The sequence below is a fragment of the Coregonus clupeaformis genome, chromosome 7, assembly GCF_020615455.1.
Source record: "Coregonus clupeaformis isolate EN_2021a chromosome 7, ASM2061545v1, whole genome shotgun sequence".
Taxonomy (NCBI): Eukaryota; Metazoa; Chordata; class Actinopteri; order Salmoniformes; family Salmonidae; genus Coregonus; species Coregonus clupeaformis.
This window is the reverse complement of record NC_059198.1, coordinates 39,216,613-39,235,901: the sequence shown is the minus strand read 5'-3', so window position 1 is coordinate 39,235,901 and position 19,289 is coordinate 39,216,613. Positions and strand designations below refer to the sequence as shown.

The 19,289-nt window shown below is 41.3% G+C and overlaps 2 protein-coding genes across 2 annotated transcripts in view; one reads left to right on the top strand and one right to left on the bottom strand.

Moving 5' to 3' along the window:
• The first annotated feature begins 535 nt into the window (after positions 1-535).
• On the top strand, positions 536-15,918 carry LOC121569163 (thioredoxin domain-containing protein 5). Its single transcript, XM_041879846.2, has 10 exons — positions 536-846; positions 2,016-2,168; positions 3,203-3,308; positions 3,610-3,706; positions 5,625-5,740; positions 6,058-6,144; positions 6,290-6,433; positions 12,129-12,211; positions 12,622-12,751; positions 13,984-15,918. The coding sequence occupies exons 1-10, from the start codon at positions 659-661 to the stop codon at positions 14,104-14,106; spliced, it is 1,227 nt and encodes a 408-aa protein (XP_041735780.1). The 5' UTR covers positions 536-658; the 3' UTR covers positions 14,107-15,918.
• Positions 15,919-16,773: 855 nt separating this feature from the next.
• Positions 16,774-19,289, bottom strand: part of LOC121569162 (bone morphogenetic protein 7-like) — a 40,172-nt gene continuing 37,656 nt past the window's right edge. Inside the window, exons 5-7 of the mRNA XM_041879845.1 lie at positions 18,648-18,724; positions 17,587-17,697; positions 16,774-17,431 (exon numbers count right to left, since the gene is read on the bottom strand). Coding sequence (XP_041735779.1) covers positions 17,282-17,431; positions 17,587-17,697; positions 18,648-18,724 — 338 coding nt within the window. The 3' untranslated portion in view covers positions 16,774-17,281. The remainder of the gene's footprint in view (positions 17,432-17,586; positions 17,698-18,647; positions 18,725-19,289) is intronic.

The following is a 19,289-nucleotide window of genomic DNA, read 5'->3' as shown; positions in this document are numbered from 1 at the left end:
CTAAAAACATATTTTAACTTTGTCATTATGGGGTATTGTGTGTAGATGGGTGAGAGAAAAAAACAATATTTAATATATTTTGAATTCAGGTTGTAACAACAAAATGTGGAATAAATCAATACTTTCTGAAGGCACTGTAGCTCACGGTAAAGCATGATGATGCAATGCACAGACTCTTGATTATTCAATATGACAATATCTGTGCTTACTCAAATAAACCATTTAAAATAATGTGTATACCTAGGCCTATCTAGAACATTACAATATATGGATACTAAATACACATCATGCATTGCCTCCTAGTAACTAGGCTGGCTGACAGAAAGACCTGAATGAATGAATGACGCAAATGAATGTAATGTAACCAACACTGAAAAGTTTTGCAAACTTTGATATTTTACACTAGCCGCCCTACTTGTGAAACCATCTGGATTGAAACTTGTTAGAGCTTGTACAGGAGTGTTTGAAGTGCACCATTTTCGTGATGCCACAGATCTCTATCTAATCTGCATTGCATCTCCACCTGTAAAACGGCAGCAACCATTGTTCAGAGCGTCTCCCTATGCATTGGCCCTATCCAGATTCTACATTCCTGAAAAATCAGCACTAGGGCTAGGGGCTGTCCTAGTATTCACAGACGCCGGTGGCAGACGGGATCATGGCCTCCTCAGCACTGAATTGCACACCTTTTATGTTGTGTTTTATTTATTGTGCGTTACTTTTTGGTAATATATTTTGCGATGCTGATTCAGAAGAAGATGAACATGCCAAGCATACGTATACGGTGGATATGTTCAACGATGCTGTCCCCACCGCTCCCCACTTTGTCATGTTCTTCGCCCCTTGGTAAGCAAACGTTTATTCACGTTTTAACCTGAATGAATGGATTAGCTAGTTAGTAGCTAGCAATTTGTAAAGTTATTGACAACGTTACCATATTTCCTTACCAAAATTAGCTAGCTGTTTCATTTTCAAGTTGTCATGACATGATGGGCAAGCTGCTAACTTTAATTACTGCTAACTTTGATTACTGCTACTAGCAAACGTTACCTAGTTAACTGCAGCTAACTAGCGTAGCTTTTTGACGGCTAACGTTAGCTGACTACTGATCTAACTAATAAGCTGTCTAGTCAGCCAACTTGTCTTTTTAGTTACACGTGATATGATATGGCTGTTGTATATAAAATGTTAATTCATCCTTGCATTTGATGCAAAGTCCATTTAATCTGGCTAACGCGTTGTCTATTACTCCAATACTCGAGCGTTAGGTAGCATGTTATGGCTGCTACATTTTGGGATACCGTTATTTAAACTAGCGAACTTTTTGAAGTCACGTTTCAACTTGAACTGTCCCGTACTTTAACATGTTAGTTGACAAAGTCGCTACATGCACACCGCAGTGTTTTTTCAAGGTGTTAATTTTGCTGCTTAAATGTTTCTACTGTACAGCAGCTTGCTTGCTAACATTACAATACAGTACAGTGGAGGAATAGATCATTTCAGGATTCGCTCCTGCTGTGACCGTTTACGTGGCACTGATTAACGTAACCTCGTAGACATGCACGCACAAAAGCTGTGCCTAAAAATGTCCAATGTTTTTTTTGCCCAGTGAATAATCTACTTGATGTAGTTAGGCCTAAATGGGATTTAACATATGTTGGTGTCTTTGCTGACATTTAGGCTTATAGAAAAACATGTAGCGCTTCATCATGGAAGTAAAATATCAGTCTTTTCTCCTCAGAGATATTTCCTCAAAAGGATTTCTGGTCGCCTCCCTATGTTTTCTTGATACTCATGTGAAGTGTCACACCTCCCCATATACAGTTACAAGCATAGCCGCGGAAAGTAGGGGTGCTGAGGGGGCTGCAGCAACCCTAAAAAATCTAAATAAAACCAATAATAATAATCAAAAAAATATTAATAAAAGTAGTGCACTCAGCCTTTACTAGTCCGATATATAGCCGTCTGTAGCGCTGGCAAAAAAACAACAATTCTCTGCTGCATTGTCTTTTCAGGTGTGGTCACTGCCAGAGGCTACAAGGGACATGGAACGAGATGGCGGACAAATACAACAGCATGGAGTCGCCGCCGGCCTACGTTGTAAAGGTTGACTGCACTCAGGACGTCAAGTTCTGCTCCAACGTCCACGGCATCAGTGGCTACCCTACGTAAGTACAGTGGCGTATTCATTAGAGCTGAACAACAATTTTGCAGTTTTAAAGCTAATTTCCTGCAATTCTATGCATTTTGCCAATGCTATTGCTGTGTTCCTCTGCTCAAACATTATAACAAAATCAATGTTCACGTGCCCTCAATTCCATTTTTTTTCTTTTTTTTCTCAATACTCCCTGACTGTCTAGTTTTTATTTTATTGTTAGTTTTCAAAGATGATATTATTTAAACAAATATTAATATAGTTCAATATCTTTTCTGCATGCTTTCTATCTGGTATTGGTCGTTTAAGTTGACACAAACTGTTTTTCCATCGTGAAAATTACCACTTAGCTGGCCTGCCTAATCATTTTCTATACAGAAAATACCCTGTAATTAGCTTGATTTTGGCAATGAAGCCATTTATCTACTTCTCCAGAGTTGGATGAACAGTTTGCATGCTAACTGTTCCTGTAGACTTCCAGTCATTATGCTAACACTAGTTAGCATTGGCTTGTGAAACTACCTCTAACTTCCCCCATACTGGACGCGGAGACATACAAATGGTATCTACAATGGACCCCCTGCAGTACCTCGGACCCCAATTTGAAAAACTCTGCATTGTGCAATAGAACAGTTTCTTCTTGGTTTTCTTATTGGATAAGTTGAGAGTACCTCACCGTTTCGAGGCACATTTTGCTACAGGGATAAACCATGAAGAGCAGTGAGCTTCAATGTAGATTGATTACTTATTGACAGATAGCAGTGAACATTGACATGCATTTTGTTGAATTTTTAACCACTGGTTTTGCAGTGTATGCTCTTTAAAGGAGGAACCTGGACCCTAGCATGCTTATAAACTACTTGGTCGAAAAAAAACGACTGTCACAAAGAAAGTATTAACATTTTATTAGCCATGAACATGATGTAAATGTGTTGCAAAGGAGTTGACCAATTTGGTGTATTTTGAGTGTGTCGGTACTGCAGAGGAGTATGGCCAAGCCCTAGTCATTGAGTCGTATGATCTCATTGATCCCTGTGTTGTCTGTAGGCTAAAGCTGTTCAAGCCCGAGCAGGAGGCGATGAAGTACCAAGGCCCCAGGGACCTGCAGTCTATGGAGACCTGGATGCTCAACACTTTGCAGGAGGAGCCTGTGGTAAGGAGAAAGGGGAGGGGAGGGGGGTTCATGCATCCCATCATCTCATCTGAAATGGCTTCTCATTTCCTTCATCTGCGCTGATGTAAAGGCCTTGGATAGGTGAAAGCAAATGAACAGGGCCACCCATATGTAAAATGTATGCATGCATGACTAGGACGCTTTGGATAAAAACGTCTGCTAAATGGCATATTTTTTAAATATTATTATTATATATATTGAATTGGAAACCTTTTGAGACTAATGTTATGTGATGGTAGTCTTTATTTGACCTGTGTCATGATGTTCTGTGGTTCTGTAGGAGCCAGAGACTGAGCTGGAGCCTCCCAAAGCCCCAGAGCCCAAACAGGGCCTGTATGACCTCACCGCCAGCAACTTCAAGGCCCACGTCTCTAAAGGTAACGTGGGGAGGACTGGGATCAATCAGTACCACACGTGGCAACGGTCTCTTTATAGCCTGGTCCCAGAACTGTCTCTGCTCTCTTGTCAACTTGCAGTTGTCATGCACGATAGGAGTTGGCAAGAGGGCACACACAGACCTGGGACCAGGCTTGTCTCTTTATACCAGAATACAACCCAATGTTTTATGCAAGTTGCATACGTAACGTTTCTACAACGTTGAACATAATTTAGGCGCCGTTATTCCCTTGAAACCATGATGCAATCCACTCTACATTTATCTAATGCAAACCGCATGTTTCCGATCGCTGGACAAGCAGAACAAAAATAAATGGTCACTATAATTGCCCTGATGAAATTGCAGCTCTTAAAGGGATACTTTTGGGATTTTGGCAATGAGGCCCTTTATCTATACTGAACCAAAATATAAACGCAACAATTTCAAAGATTTTATTGAGTTACAGTTCATATAAAGAAATCAGTCAATTACAATAAATAAATTAGACACCAATTTATGGATTTCACATGACTGGGCAGGGGCGCAGCCATGGGTGGTCCTGGGAGGACATAGGCCCACCCACTTGAGAACCAGGCCCAGCCAATCAGAATGAGTTTTTCCCCACAAAAGGGCTTTATTACAGACAGAAATACTCCTCAGTTTCATCAGCTGTCCAGGTGGCTGGTTTCAGACAATCCTGCAGGTGAAGAAGCCGGATGTGGAGGTCCTGGGCTGGCGTGGTTACACGTGGTCCTCTGTTGTGAGGCTGGTTGTACGTACTGCCAAATTCTCTAAAACGACGTTGGCGGCGACTTATGGTAGAGAAATGAACCTTACATTCTCAGGCAACAGCTCTGGTGGACATTAATGCAGTCAGCATGCCAATTGCATGCTCCCTCAAAACTTGAAACATCTGTGGCACAACGCCTTTTATCTCATTTTATCGTCCCCAGCACAAGGTGCACCTGTGTAATGATCATGCTGTTTAATCAGCTTCTTGATATGCCACACCTGTCAGGTGGATGGATTATCTTGGCAAAGGAGAAATGCTCACTAACAGGGTTGTAAACTAATTTGTGCACAACATTTGAGAGAAATAAGCTTTTTGTGCATATGGAACATTTCTTATTTCAGCTAATGAAACATGGGACCAACACTTTACATGTTGCGTTTATTTTTGTTCAGTATACTTCCCCAGAGTCAGATGAACTCAAGGATACCATTTTTATGTATCAGTATGAAGAAAGGTAGAGGTAGTTTCCCGAGCCAATGTTACTAGCGTTAGCACAATGACTGGAAGTCTATGGGTATCTGCTTGCATGCTAGCAGATACCCATAGACTTCCAGTCATTGCACTAACGCTAGTTAGAAATTACTCCAGCGCTAATGAACAACTTCCTTCAAACCGAACGCAGAGACATAAAAATGGTATCCACGAGTTCATCTGACTCTGGGGCCTCATTGTCACAATCCCCAAAGTATCCCTTTAAGCCTGGTTTTAGTGTTTTGGTTGAGAAGAAAAATAAATGATTTCTGTTTTGGATAAAAAATACAGGATATGACAAGGTCATTTGTAAGAGGAATGTTTATGGGTCTCACCTTTTAAATCTTGGCAAGATGAACTGTGACGAAATTGCGTAATCGGTAGCATTTAACCTCTGTGAGCTCAGTTTATTTTAGTCTCCAGGCCAGCAATTTTATAGTTGATGTAATTTCTCATGTTATTCCATCAACTCATAACCCATCCTTAAGCTAAGACGCTCTTACCCTCTAACTTAAGGTAATACATACCTCTGTAAAATGCTTTATAATTACGGTTCTTTCAGATTGCAGCTATTATTACTGTACATTTATGTATATATGATGTTTTCCAGAATGAAGTACAATCTCCTTTTCTCCTTTCTGTCTCCTCTCTACAGGGTCCCACTTTGTCAAGTTCTTTGCCCCCTGGTGCGGTCACTGCAAGGCCATGGTCCCCACCTGGGAGCAGCTGGCCACCAGTTTCGAGCACTCGGACAACATCAAGATCGGCAAGGTTGGTGACAAGTTCCAACTCTGCCTGAGCAACAGCAGGGGACCGGAGTCACTGTTATCTATGTAACAAGACCAGGACACGGATCTTCTGACGAGTCATTTTGTTTGTACAATGAGATAATACAACCCACTGAACAAATGTTATTTATGGCTGTGGCCTGATGTTTGTATTGAATTGCATGTTGATATTTCCAAGTTCAAAGCACAACTAGCTATCTTTACCAACTACAGGAGTTAAATGTGAAGTATGACAAACTAGGTATGAGCTGGATATGCTGAATGAATTCTGATTTAAACTGGTGTTGTGTGATTGGCCAGGTGGACTGTACCCAGCACTACGAGGTGTGCTCTGAGAATGCTGTGCGTGGCTACCCCACCCTACTCTTCTTCAAGGACGGAGAGAAGGTACATAGTGTGGTTGGATAGCACACTGAAGAAGACCTTGTGTCATTGTGTTCAGTAACGCATTTAAGCATTTAAGGAGCTATGGCTTCGCCATTAAAACAGTCAGTTTGTTAACCCTTTCCATTGCTGCTGTTTGTCTGTCCAGGCGGACCAGTACAGAGGCAAGCGGGACCTGGACTCTCTGAAGGACTTTGTGGACAACCAGGTCCAGGCTGCTACTAAGGAGGATGACGAGCACCCGCATGCTAACGAGATCCCAGTACCCAGCGCCGAACCCGCCAAAGAGGAGGTGTGTGTGTGTGACTTTCTTTCAGGCACCGTGGGGCCAAGAGCATGGGTCTTCCAGACTTTAAATACACCACATGCTATTTTAAAACTCTGAGCTTTGGTCAATGTTTTCTAACGAAAAAAAGAAGTTGAGCTCTGTTGTGGTAAGATGCTAACGGCGATATCTCATTTTGGGGGCGGGGCACCCTGTTGCATGTGTGGGCAACAAGTTTTTACAACATACAGTACCAGTCAAAAGTTTGGACACACCTACTCATTCCAGGGTTTTTCTTTATTTTTACTATTTTCTATATTGTAGAATAATAGTGAAGACATCAAAACTATGAAATAACACACATGGAATCATGTAGTCACCAAAAAAGTGTTAAACAAATCAAAATATATTTTATATTTGAGATTCTTCAAAGTAGCCACCCTTTGCCTTGATGACAGCTTTGCACACTCTTGGCATTCTCTCAACCAGCTTCATGAGGTAGTCACCTCGAATGCATTTCAATTAACAGGTGTACCTTGTTAAAAGTTAATATGTGGAATTTCTTTCCTTCTTAATGCGTTTGAGCCAATCAGTTGTGTTGTGACAAGGTAGGGGGGGGGGTATACAGAAGATAGCCCTATTTGGTAAAAGACCAAGTCCATATTATGTCAAGAACAGCTCAAAGAGAAACGACAGTCCATCATTACTTTAAGACATGAAGGTCAGTCAAGCCGGAAAGTTTATTCAAGTGCAGTCGCAAAAACCTTCAAGCGCTATGATGAAACTGGCTCTCGTGAGGACCGCCACAGGAAAGGAAGACCCAGAGTTACCTCTGCTGCAGAGGATACGTTCATTAGAGTTACCAGCCTCAGAAATTGCAGCCCAAATAAATGCTTCAGAGTTCAAGTAACCGACACATCTCAACATCAACTGTTCAGAGGAGACTGTGTGAATCAGGCTTTCATGGTCGAATTGCTGCAAAGAAACCACTACTAAAGGACACCAATAAGATATTTATTTTTATTTTTTAGGGGGTAGGTCAGCTTTAACATTGCAGATAGATTGTAACTTCCATCACTGTAATTGTCTGCATCACTTCCAATCCCCCATATTTTCTTCCGCAAAAAATTATATATATATATATATCCTTTTTTTAAAATGTATTTTCCTTTATTACTTTCCAACCCCACCACCCCTCCCCTAATTGGAGTGAACAACAAAGCTTAGGTGTCTACTTCAAGCTTATACATACTATATACATTTTATGGACACAGTCAATAATAATTATATTTTGTTTGTTTTTACTCCTGAACTTCCTCTACCCTCAACCTCTCTGATCATTTTCATGACGTCCATCCGGTTTGCCTCTACATGCCATATCCCCAAACTGAGCTCTTTTTCACAAAAGTTCTCAACCTACATACTTACTATGGACACAGTATGTTTTACATGAGTTATTTTGTTGTTATTAGTCCCAACCTTCAGCTCCATTCAACCCCTCCCATCTATCTCTTAACACCATCCATATTGGATTTCTACTTGCCATATATTTCTCAACTGTACTGTGATGTTGCACAAAAGTTCTGAACCCTTCTATTCTCATTGTTTCTACAGATTGTAAATTGAAAATAAACATTTTTGCTAAAAGTATTATATTATTGATCGATTGACAGACTTTTCAGATCACCCAGTAGTGCTATCTGCAGGGTTAGCTCCAGGTAAATATTGCAATCCTTCAGCCATTCGTGGACCTGTGACCAAAAACAAGCTACATTTACATTTACATCATTTAGCAGACGCTCTTATCCAGAGTGACTTACAAATGGACAGTACCAAAACAAATTATCTAATGATTCTGTCTCTTCGCAGCAAAATCTGCAGAGCTGGGAAGATTGTATCCCCCATATAAATAAAATTATATTGGTTGCAATAATTTTTTATAATAATTTAAATTGAAAAATTCTTACGTTTTGAATCCGGCGTCGTTTTGCGTGTCAGTTCATAAACCATTTGCCATGGAATCGGTACGTCAAAAATCTCTTCCCAACTATTTTGCCATCTATATGGGACAGCTGTCAATCCTTTGGTATACTTTTTTATTTATCACAATTTTCTTTAACCAATTATGGTCTTTAATGCAGAGCCGACAGACAAGTTCCTTACTTTTCCCTCCTTCCACTTTCCTCTTCCATTTTTGCGGTAATGCTACAATTATTTGGTTGTAATTTTGGGTAGAGCAGACATTTTTGTTAGCTGCATATGCGACATAACTCCACCAGTTCTACCTATGATATAATTTACGAAGATCATACTTTTTTTTTTTTTCTCCAAAAAATGTTTTTTTTATCAATTAGTATATTTGAGTTTAACCACAATATTTTTGCATTATTTGTTCTGTCATTTCTGGAGGATTAAATTGAAATTGCAACCAACTTTCTATGGCTTGTTTTAGAAATAGTGATGTTTGGGAGATGATTTCCTTTTCAAATAACTGAAAGTGAGAAGTTGTAATCTGAATAAAGGGGAAAAGGCCATTCTTGAACATGGGGTGAGACAATCTTACTAATTTGCTAGAGAACCAGTTCAGATTTAAGTATAACTTTTGTATGACCGAAGCTTTTAATGATAGGTCTAATGCTTTCATATTTAATAATTTCTGTCCTCCGAATTATATAAATAGGCCCGTTTAATTTTGTCTGGCTTGCCGTTCCAAATAAAATGGAATATTGTTTTCTCATATACAACAAATAGTAAACTGGGATAATACTAAAGAGTTAATCAGGGTGATTTGTCCGCAAATAGACAGGTATTTACCTTTCCATGGTAGCAAGATCTTATCTATTTTTGCTAACCTTCTGTTAAAATTGATTGGAGTGAGAATGTATTTCTTTTGGGATATATATTCTGAGTATAGAGACTTGCTTGGGTCAAGAAACACGAGCAATGGATATTAGACCGGTGGAAATCTGTCCTTTGGTCTGAAGAGTCCAAATTTGAGATATTTGGTTCCAACCGCCGTGTCTTTGTGAGATGCAGAGTAGGTTAACGGATGATCTCTGCATGTGTGGTTCCCACCGTGAAGCATGGAGGAGGAGGTGTTTTGGTGTGGGGGTGCTTTGCTGGTGACACTGTCTGATTTATTTAGAATTCAAGGCACACTTAACCAGCATGGCTACCACAGCATTCTGCAGCGATACGCCATCCCATCTAGTTTGCGCTTAGTGGGACTATAATTTGTTTTTCAACAGGACAATGACCCAACACATCTCCAGGCTGTGTAAGGGCTATTTGACCAATAAGGAGAGTGATGGAGTGCTGTATCAGATGACCTGGCCTCCACAATCACCCGACCTCAACCCAATTGAGATGGTTCGGGATGAGTTGGACCACAGAGTGAAGGAAAAGCAGCCAACAAGTGCTCAGCATATGTGGGAACTCCTTCAAGACTGTTGGAAAAGCATTCCAGGTGAAGCTGGTTGAGAGAATGCCAAGAGTGTGCAAAGCCTGTCATCAAGGCAAAGGGTGGCTACTTTGAAAAATCTAAAATAAAATATATTTTGATTTGTTTAACACTTTTTTGGTTACTACATGATTCCATATGTGTTATTTCATAGTTTTGATGTCTTCACTATTATTCTACAATGTAGAAAATAGGAAAAAATTAAGAAAAACCCTTGAATGAGTAGGTGTGTCAACTTTTGACTGGTACTGTACCTCTCCAGATACTTAATGAGTGAATAAGCTCTTGGGCAGATGGTTTAGCAGTGAGATTACCATCTAGCCTGCTCAGGGCTACGCTGTGGAATACAGTCTACTGCAGTGTACAGCAGGCATAGGCCTCTGCTGCACAACGGTCAACTAGACCTAGCAATTATGGGCAGGCTAGCTATTTCCTCCCGCCCATGCCAAGGCATCTCGGATAGAGTGTTCAGTGTGAACAGTGACATCACTTGAGGCTTAACCTTGAACAAAGACATGGGACAAGTCTTTTAAGGAGCGATCCAAAGCTAATTCTAATCCGTCTCGGATGTTCGGTGTAGGAACTTAGGCTACTGGTCTTGTGGACATGCAGTGCCTTCAGAAAGTGTTCATACCCCTTGACTTATTCCACATTTAGTTGTGTTACAGCCTGAATTCAAAATGGATTAAATATATGTATTTCTCTAACCCATCTACACACAATACCCCATAATACCAAAGTGAAAACATGTTTTTAGATATTTTTGCAAATTTAGTGAAAATAACAAATACATCTCATTTACATAAGTACTCACACCCCTGAGTTAATACATGTTAGAATTATCTTTGGCAGCGATTACAGCTGAGTGTCTTTCTGGGTAAGTCTCTAAGAGCTTTGCACACCTGGATTGTACAATATTTGCACATTATTTTTACAATTCTTCAGGTTCTGTCAAGTTGATTATAGCTAGACAGCCATTTTCAAGTCTTTCCATAGATTTTTAATCCGATTTAAGTCTAAACTGGAACTAGGCCACTCAGAAACATTCAATGTCGTCTTGGTAAGCAAGTCCAGTGTATATTTGGCCTTGTGTTTTAGGTTCTTGTCCTGCTGAAAGGTGAATTTGTCTCCCAGTGTCTGTTGGAAAGCAGACTAAATCAGGTTTTCCTCTAGGATTTTGCCTGTGCTTAGCCCTATTCCATTTCTTCTTACCCTAAAAAACTCCCTAGTCCTTTCTGATGACAAGCATACCCATAACATGATGCAGCCACCACCATGCTTGAAAATATGAAGAGGGGTACTCAGTGATGTGTTGGATTTGCCCCCAAACATAACACACTGTATTAATTTCTTTGCCACATTTGTAGCAGTTTTACTGTAGTGCCTTATTGCAAACAGGATGCATGTTTTGTAATATTTTTGTTCTGTACAGGCTTCCTTCTTTTCACTGTGTCATTTAGGTTAGTATTGTGGAGTAACTACAATTTAGTTTTCTCCTATCACAGCCATTAAACTCTGTAACTGTTTAAACTCTGTAACTGGTAAAGTCACCATTGGCCTCATGGTGAAATCCCTGAGCGGTTTCCTTCCTCTCCGGCAACTGAGTTAGGAAGGACGTGTGTGTCTTTTCTATTGACTGGGTGTATTGATACATCATCCAAAGTGTAATTAATAATTCACCATGCTCAAAGGGATATTCAATGTCAGCTTGTTTTATTTTGACCAATATACCGATAGGTGCCCATCTTTGCATTGGAAAACCTCCCTGGTCTTTGTGGTTGAATCTGTGTTTGAAATTCACTGCTTGACTGAGGGACCTTACAGATAATTGTATGGGGTACAGAGACGAGGTAGTCATTAAAACATCATGTTAAACACTATTATTGCACACAGTGAGTCCATGCAACTTATAATGTGACTTGTTAAGCAAATCTTTAGTCCTGAAATTATTTAAATTAGCTATACTGTAACAAAGGGGTTGAATACTTATTGACCTAAGACATTTCAGCTTTTCATTTTTTATTCATTTGTTTAAAAAAAAAATATATATATATATGAAAACGTCATTCCACTTTGACATTATGGGTTATTGTGTGTAGGCCAGTGAAACAAAATCTAAATTGAATCCATTTTAAATTCAGGCTGTAACACAACAAAATGTGGAAAAGGTTGAGGGGTGTGAATTCTTTCTGAAGGCACTGTATTAACCTATACATGACCAGGAATGATCCCATCCGAAATCATCTCTGTTTTTTCCTGCAGTCTGGCGTTGTTACACTCACAGAGAGCAACTTTGACGAGACAGTGGCCAAGGGGCTGACGTTCATCAAGTTCTACACTCCATGGTAAGTGCTCTTATATACAGTACTAACGCTCTTTCTATTTATCTCACACGTATGACCTTGGACATTTGTGAGTCAGTGTCATTTGAGTCAGTGGTACTTTTAAGAAGTTGAGGAGGCTAGTGCATTTCCCCTCAGGTAATGGAGCGGCACACTTGCAGACAGAAGTTCCATCTCAATACTCTACTAAAGTGGCCTCAGCGCCCTAATCTGCCCTGATCTAGGCTAGGTGAAAGGAATATAATGGATGCCTGTTTTGTCACAGCAGTGCACATGACTAAAAGTACACTAGATTCAAGTACCACTCGACTATTGAGATGCAGTCGCAGAGAAAGAACACCTCTGTCGTCCACTGACTGGATAACCTGCGTAATTATAACTGACTTGTCCCTCCCCGCCCACCCCCCCTCCAGGTGTGGCCACTGTAAGAATCTGGCCCCTACATGGGAGGACCTGTCCAAGAAGGAGTTCCCTGGCCTGACTGACGTGAAGATTGGCAAAGTGGACTGCACAGTGGAGAGGACGATCTGCAACAGGTTTTCAGTAGGTGTTCTACACTGAGTGTACAGAAATTGAGTTGCACCCTCTCTTGCCCTCAGAACAGCCTCAATTCGTCGGGGCATGGACTCTACAAGGTGTCGAAAGCGTTCCACAGGGATGCTGACCCATGTTGACTCCAATGCTTCACATAGTTGTGTGAAGTTGGCTGGATGTCATTTGGGTGGTGGACCATTCTTGATACACAGGTGAAACTGTTGAGCAGTTATTAACACTCAAACTGGTGCTCCTGGCACCTACTTAAATATTTTACTACCGTACCCCGTTCAAAGGCACTTAAATATTTTGTCTTGCCCATTCACCCTCTGAATGGCACAAATACACAATCCATGTCTCAATTGTCTCAAGGCTTAAAAATCCTTCTTTAACCTGTCTCCTCCCCTTCATCTACACTGATTTAAAATGGATTTAACAGGTGACATCAATAAGGGATCATAGCTTTCACCTGGTCAGTCTATTTCATGGAAATGTTTTGTACACTCAGTATAAATTGTAAATTGACTGTCAGTAGCTAAGATATGGCTCAGAAAGAGCACTACTGTAGTCTGCGGTATAATTAGCAAGACCTTGATTGTGTAACTTCACATTTGGTTCATAAACCCACACAAGCAGGTGAGACCCAGGGCCACAGGAAGTATAAACGGTGAGTTAGCTGAGGTTGTGTACTGTGGTTCAAAAAGCCATAAAACTATACAGCCACCTCATCGTGGGATTGGATGATCAGTGGTGCTACGCTACCAGGAATAGTGGATCTCAAGACTCCCTCATGGCCCTTTTTAAGACAGACCATGTTATAACCATCACAACCTTTATTAGTGGGATGCTCTCTGGAATTTTCCCTGACTCACCGTCTCAAGGCCATGGACCAGTAGTCTCTTCAGCTGCAGCCTCTCTGGCTCTTAGAAGCTCACTGTTAGAATTTATTAAATTAGTGTTATGACTCGCACTGCTAAACAATCTAGACGATTCATGCATAGTTTATAGTAAGAGAAAAACCGTGCAACCATTATTTCCTTCAGTGTTGGCCGATCTGAAGGAAAGGTGGAAGTGATATGGTGAAGGCATTGCAGGGTTAGGTGAAGTCAAGACCATATTGCTCATACCTATCCATTCCCTTCAGATCAGCAAACACTGAAGAGGTCGGGGCTAGCTAGGGGTTATTACCTTGCTGACTTGTTATCCATGGACGATGCCTATTTCCCCTTTCTCTTCCACAGGTACGTGGGTACCCCACCCTGCTGCTGTTCAGAGCTGGTGCTCAAGGTGAGGAGCATCACGGAGGGCGGGACTTGGAGAGCCTGCACAGTTTTGTGATGAAGCAGGCCCGAGACGAGCTGTAGCATTGTCCAATCAACATCCCCCGTTACTTCTCTTCTCCCCCCAACACAGAATGGTCCTCTCCCACAACGGCCAGCTCTTATCTCTCTCCATCTCCAATCGTTTTTCTTTCAGAAAGGAGTAGCGTCAACACACTGCTTTTTAACCCCCTCTGTAATGTCTCATGCCTTGTGAGCGAGGCCAGTCTGATTCTATAATAATCCAATAGTTTGTGTGAAATGTGAATGTGTTTTGTTTGGGCTGCTCCTCTGGAGAGCATTGGCTGGCTCTGCAAACCATTTTTTGCCAACGGTACTTAAATCGGCCAAACCTTAAAATGCATACCTTTTTATAGTCATCTCTACACTTGACAACTCAAGCAGAGTCGTCTTAAATAGTGCCTGCTGGTTGTATCAAAAACCGTTGGATTAAGCTGACTAAGTTTGTCTGAAATTTTATAGATGTAAATTTGTTAATGTTAATTTGGTGATTTAAGAAAATCGTGTTGACGAACAATCATGAGCCATTGATATGTTACTGTAGCACAGGGGTCAAAGCCGCGTGACCTCTCATGACATTGACGGTACTTTTTATCCATGCCAGTGACGGCCTAACTAACTTAACTCTCAGGGACACCCAGTTGGAGTTCTCGGCCTACGCCATACTGCTATCTCTTATCGGGTATATTTGTCTCCCCTTATTTTTCTGACGAATTCCCCCAACTGCTTTTTGGCTATGATTGGAAATGCTGCATGAAACTACTTTAATGTTTCATGTCAAACTGCCCTTTGTCTGTGTCAGTGAGTGGTCTTCCGTGACATTGCATATGTACTACAAAAACTCTGAATGTATTTTTTGTTTTCCATTTTAGTGTTGTAAGAGGCTTCAGTTCAGTCCCACGGTCCAATGTCAGGCACCTCGGGACTGTTTTTCCGTTCTCACTGTTTTATGAACAATGATTGTGATCGTCTGTTTGGCGCACTCAAGTCATGCTTTATGCATGGAATGTGCTAGTTTGTCATTAAAGGAAACCATGTTTTCATATTTGTCATTAGTCCATGTTTGAAACATCCCTCAGAAATGGTTTGTGAGGGATTGTGTCCAACATGGATGAATGAAAAATGGTTTTGGGGTCAAATGCTTCTTTACGGGTAGTTCATTAAAATGGAACATTCAGAACTTTGCAGATAGGAATGTTGTATAGAACAAACACATCCTTATCTTGTGTCTGCTGTAAATGCAATAGATTTCCCAAAGCGGATTAATATTCTGTTCCATTGACTAAGCCCCATATCAAACATCCAGTGAAGCACAAGAATGCAACAACAGTGATAAGGTCACTTTACTTTGGGGTTGTTGTTTGGTTACCTCAGATGCTTGGAGATCAAAAAACGGAATACCCTAAATATATTATCCACTCATATAATGATCACTCATGACTTGTTTAGTCTATAAATTACGATTACAAAGTTGATTTTCTTTTCTTTCCATATATAGAATATTATATCAACCCATAATGTTAGTGATTCTGAGTTTTATTGAAGTGTGTGCTATTCTGGGGTGGTTGAGGTAAATGAAGTGGTCTGAGAATGTGTGTGTGCATGGAGTTGCTGTGTGAGGCAGTTTTTACATTCAATGCTCAATTAAGGGAAACAAATGCATTCAGAGGCTAACCACTTATTGTCAGTAAAAATCTTTATGGATAGTACATGGTCTAGGCAGACTCCAGTGAAGGAAAGCAGTATTTTGTTATTGTGAGTGGGTTGTACACTGCCCCCCCCAAAAAAGGCAAGTTGTAACATGAGATTTTGTAATAAAATGTCTTTCCAAAAATAGTATTTTTCATTTGTTCACGTTTCTTTCTCTGTAATATGGCATGTGACTTTAAGAGGTGCAATAAATAAGCTGAAAATGTACACGTATTTACACACAAGTCTAAATATGACCACAAGAAATGTAAACAGCAGCTTACTGGAGGTATATTTTGTGATTTCTGATTGGTTAGGCACAAAGGTATCTTTTTTTCAGCTAGCAGGATTGGGCTCAATTAAAAGGCAGTCGATTCAGGAAGTGATTACAGATTGCGCAATAGAAATGTAAAGGTAATTTTCAAATGAAATGACATGCAGCGTTTACCGTGAATGCAGGAACCTTGCCTTTAAATTTCAATCACACCAACGCTGAACTTCCGCAATACGGATTGACTAGAGCCCCGATCCGTAAATGCGTCGACAGTTGCAATTACTTTGAAATGAACAAAATCTAAACATCAATGACAAACCCAAGCTAATTTCAGAAAACTGGTCCAAAACATTTGATCAGCTGATTTGACCAACAAATAGCTTTTTCCACTTTTATTCTCTCCAGGTTTTTGGGGATAATATGTTAACTCAGTGAGTGGAATAACATGGAAATTGCTGTTTGCGGGATGTCTAAGGAATGAGGTGAATGTCATCTTCTTTAGCGCAGTCCATCAGTTAAGCCGCAACCTGCTACCTGTTGAACCAGCTTGGTGAACACCCAGCATGAGCCTGGCAAATATTGACCCAATGAAGATATTTTGAGGAGTTCACAACTAAAATAGTATGTGGTTGTTTCCGTTCGGCCCATATTATATTTTTGGAAGCCTGGTGAATATGGCTGAAGAACTTCTGAGTACAATACATAAAGAGGAATAGGAAATATCTGGATCTCTTTACATTAACTGTAATGTATTGTGGCATAGATTTCATGAATATTTCAGCAGATTGTTCATGTTAAAATCAGGCTTTGGTTAGTCACACAATATACATCTCTATTAAAAATGGTGTAGTTAGGCTAATGCTTTTCCCCTGCGGTCCTATAAAAGGATTTCTACATGTTTTGTGTCATTTGACTACATCTGACGTCATGTAACAGTTGAGATAACATTGAGTCAATTCCCCGATGCCATCGAGTTGTTTTGCTGTAATGAGCCATTAGCTGTCTGAGAACTTGAACACCACTTAGTTTTGAGAGGAGGGGAGGGGGGGGAAGCAGCACGTTGGTCTGGTCTATTATCAGTTCCGCCCTCGCCCTGAGTACGGGAGAGGAGAGGGTAGTACACACACACAACACCCACTCACAAACAGGCAGGCCCAGGATGTCGTGTGCACACAGTCTCCGCTGTGACCTTTGACATGAGCAGGTGACCATGATGACGCGGCAGTTTGGCGGTTGTCAGTGGCAGCCACAGGCCCTCACCACCATGTTCTTGTACTTCTTCAGGATGACGTTGGAGTTGTCATCGAAGTAGAGCACGGAGATGGCGTGCAGCTTGGTGGGTGCGCAGCAGGGCTTGGGTACGTTCTCCGGGTTCATGAGGTGGACCTGGGAGACAACAACAAGAGGTCAGAGGTCACTTATTCCCCTTGAAGCACAGCTTGAAGGGTCAATGTCACTTTCCTAAAATTAGGATTCAGCTCTTTATTAGCACTTAGCTCAGTTTATTAGCAACGTATTAGCTCAATTCTTGGAGTGCTCACCAGTGTCTGCACAATGGCATGGTTGGTGGCATTCATATGGGCGTTGAGGGGGAAGGAGCACTCTCCGTCACAGTAGTTGGCTGCGTAGCCCTCAGGTGCAATGATCCAGTCCTGATACAATCACAAGAGGGATACATTTAATATGGCTAACCATCTGGACACAACACATCATAATGGTCTAAAATGTGTTCTGAAGGCTCTGGAAATGGAATCCTGTGGCAATAAGGTACTGTGTGTTTTAATGGTTACTATATACAGTTCAGTGAAACAGTGCCAGTTCAGCCGCAGCAATGTCAGAGGGCATGTATACTCGCACAAGGTCTAAAGCACTTTGGACTGTAGCGCACTACTTCACTCCCTCACAGCCTTCAGTCTCAACTGGGTCTCCTAGGACGGATCAGGGCAGAAATGTACAGGTGCCTGTGGAATCACTCAGGGAGCAGGCTGGTTGCGTGTGTGTGTGTGTATAGGCCTATGTACAGTATGTGTGTGTGTGTTGGCACTTTCCCTCTAGATGTCAGTGCTGTCTTAACAGGGGGTTGATTGTTTTGCAGGACGTAGGTGGCTGCATGTTTTCCCCTCCATTAACTGTTCGCGGCCCCTGTTACCCAACACGCCCAGTGACCTGACAGAGTTCACAGGCCACTTAAGCTCTTACCAAATGCCCATAAATACTTATTTAAATGGTTATTAAAGCGGTACAAAAGCCTGTTTGTTGGTTTGCTTTCACCTACCAAATGTCTTCATTAGGGTTGCAAAAAATCTGGTAACTTTCCCAAAATTCCCAGGTTTTCAGGAAATCATTATTGGAGGATTCCTGATTTCCTGTTTATTCCCTCCTGATGATTCCTTCTTTGCAGGTTTTCTGGAAAAACCAGGGAATTTTGGGAAAGTTACCGTATTTTTGCAACCCGTGTCTTCATTGACCTTCTCTTTGACATGTGATGTTTGCCTCATGTCTGTATTGTATTGAAAACTCTTTACTCTGATCAAATGGGACATTATGGGTACTGTAGTCCACCAGTGTGTCACTGCAATTACTGGGGGGGGTTGATCCTTACCTGCCAGCCCAGCTCCCGGAAGCTGACGTAGAGCTCATGTCTCCTACAGGCCGTCTTCTGGTCACTGCTGTTGTATTCTAAATGGGAAGAAAGAACTAGCAAGATAAGTCAGGGTTGAATCATAATCATATGCCTCCGCTGTCATATATCATATTGGGTAGTATGACACGTTTATATGGGTGTTACACCAGTTCACAGTAACATAATGTGTTCATTTGTGTAATGTATTATTTTACGTGGCTCACATTCACTTGGAAGATAAATGAATTTGAAAGCGTGCCAAATTGAATTGGTCGGCTTTTGGATGCATTGGGTCGGATGCCAATGACAAGCATGTTTATAACTGCCCTCCTCTCTCCGCAGTTTGTTTTACTCATCTCCCTGTCGTCCCACCCAGCCGCAGAGTCACAGTGTTAGCGACTCAGCGGGTGTCAACCACAGGTATGGTGTTTCAGAGGGGAAGGTCATTGCTGGCACCGGCCGGCGTTCTGATGTCAAAACGGGTGACTCAGACTTTCCACTGACGACGTTGAGTCCACCTGCTGATTTTTTGTTGTTGCGTTCGTTTCCCCCCGTCTACTAAACAGAGAGAGCGTGAGGAGAGCTATCATATCAGCACAGACTGGCATTACTTCCTGCTGT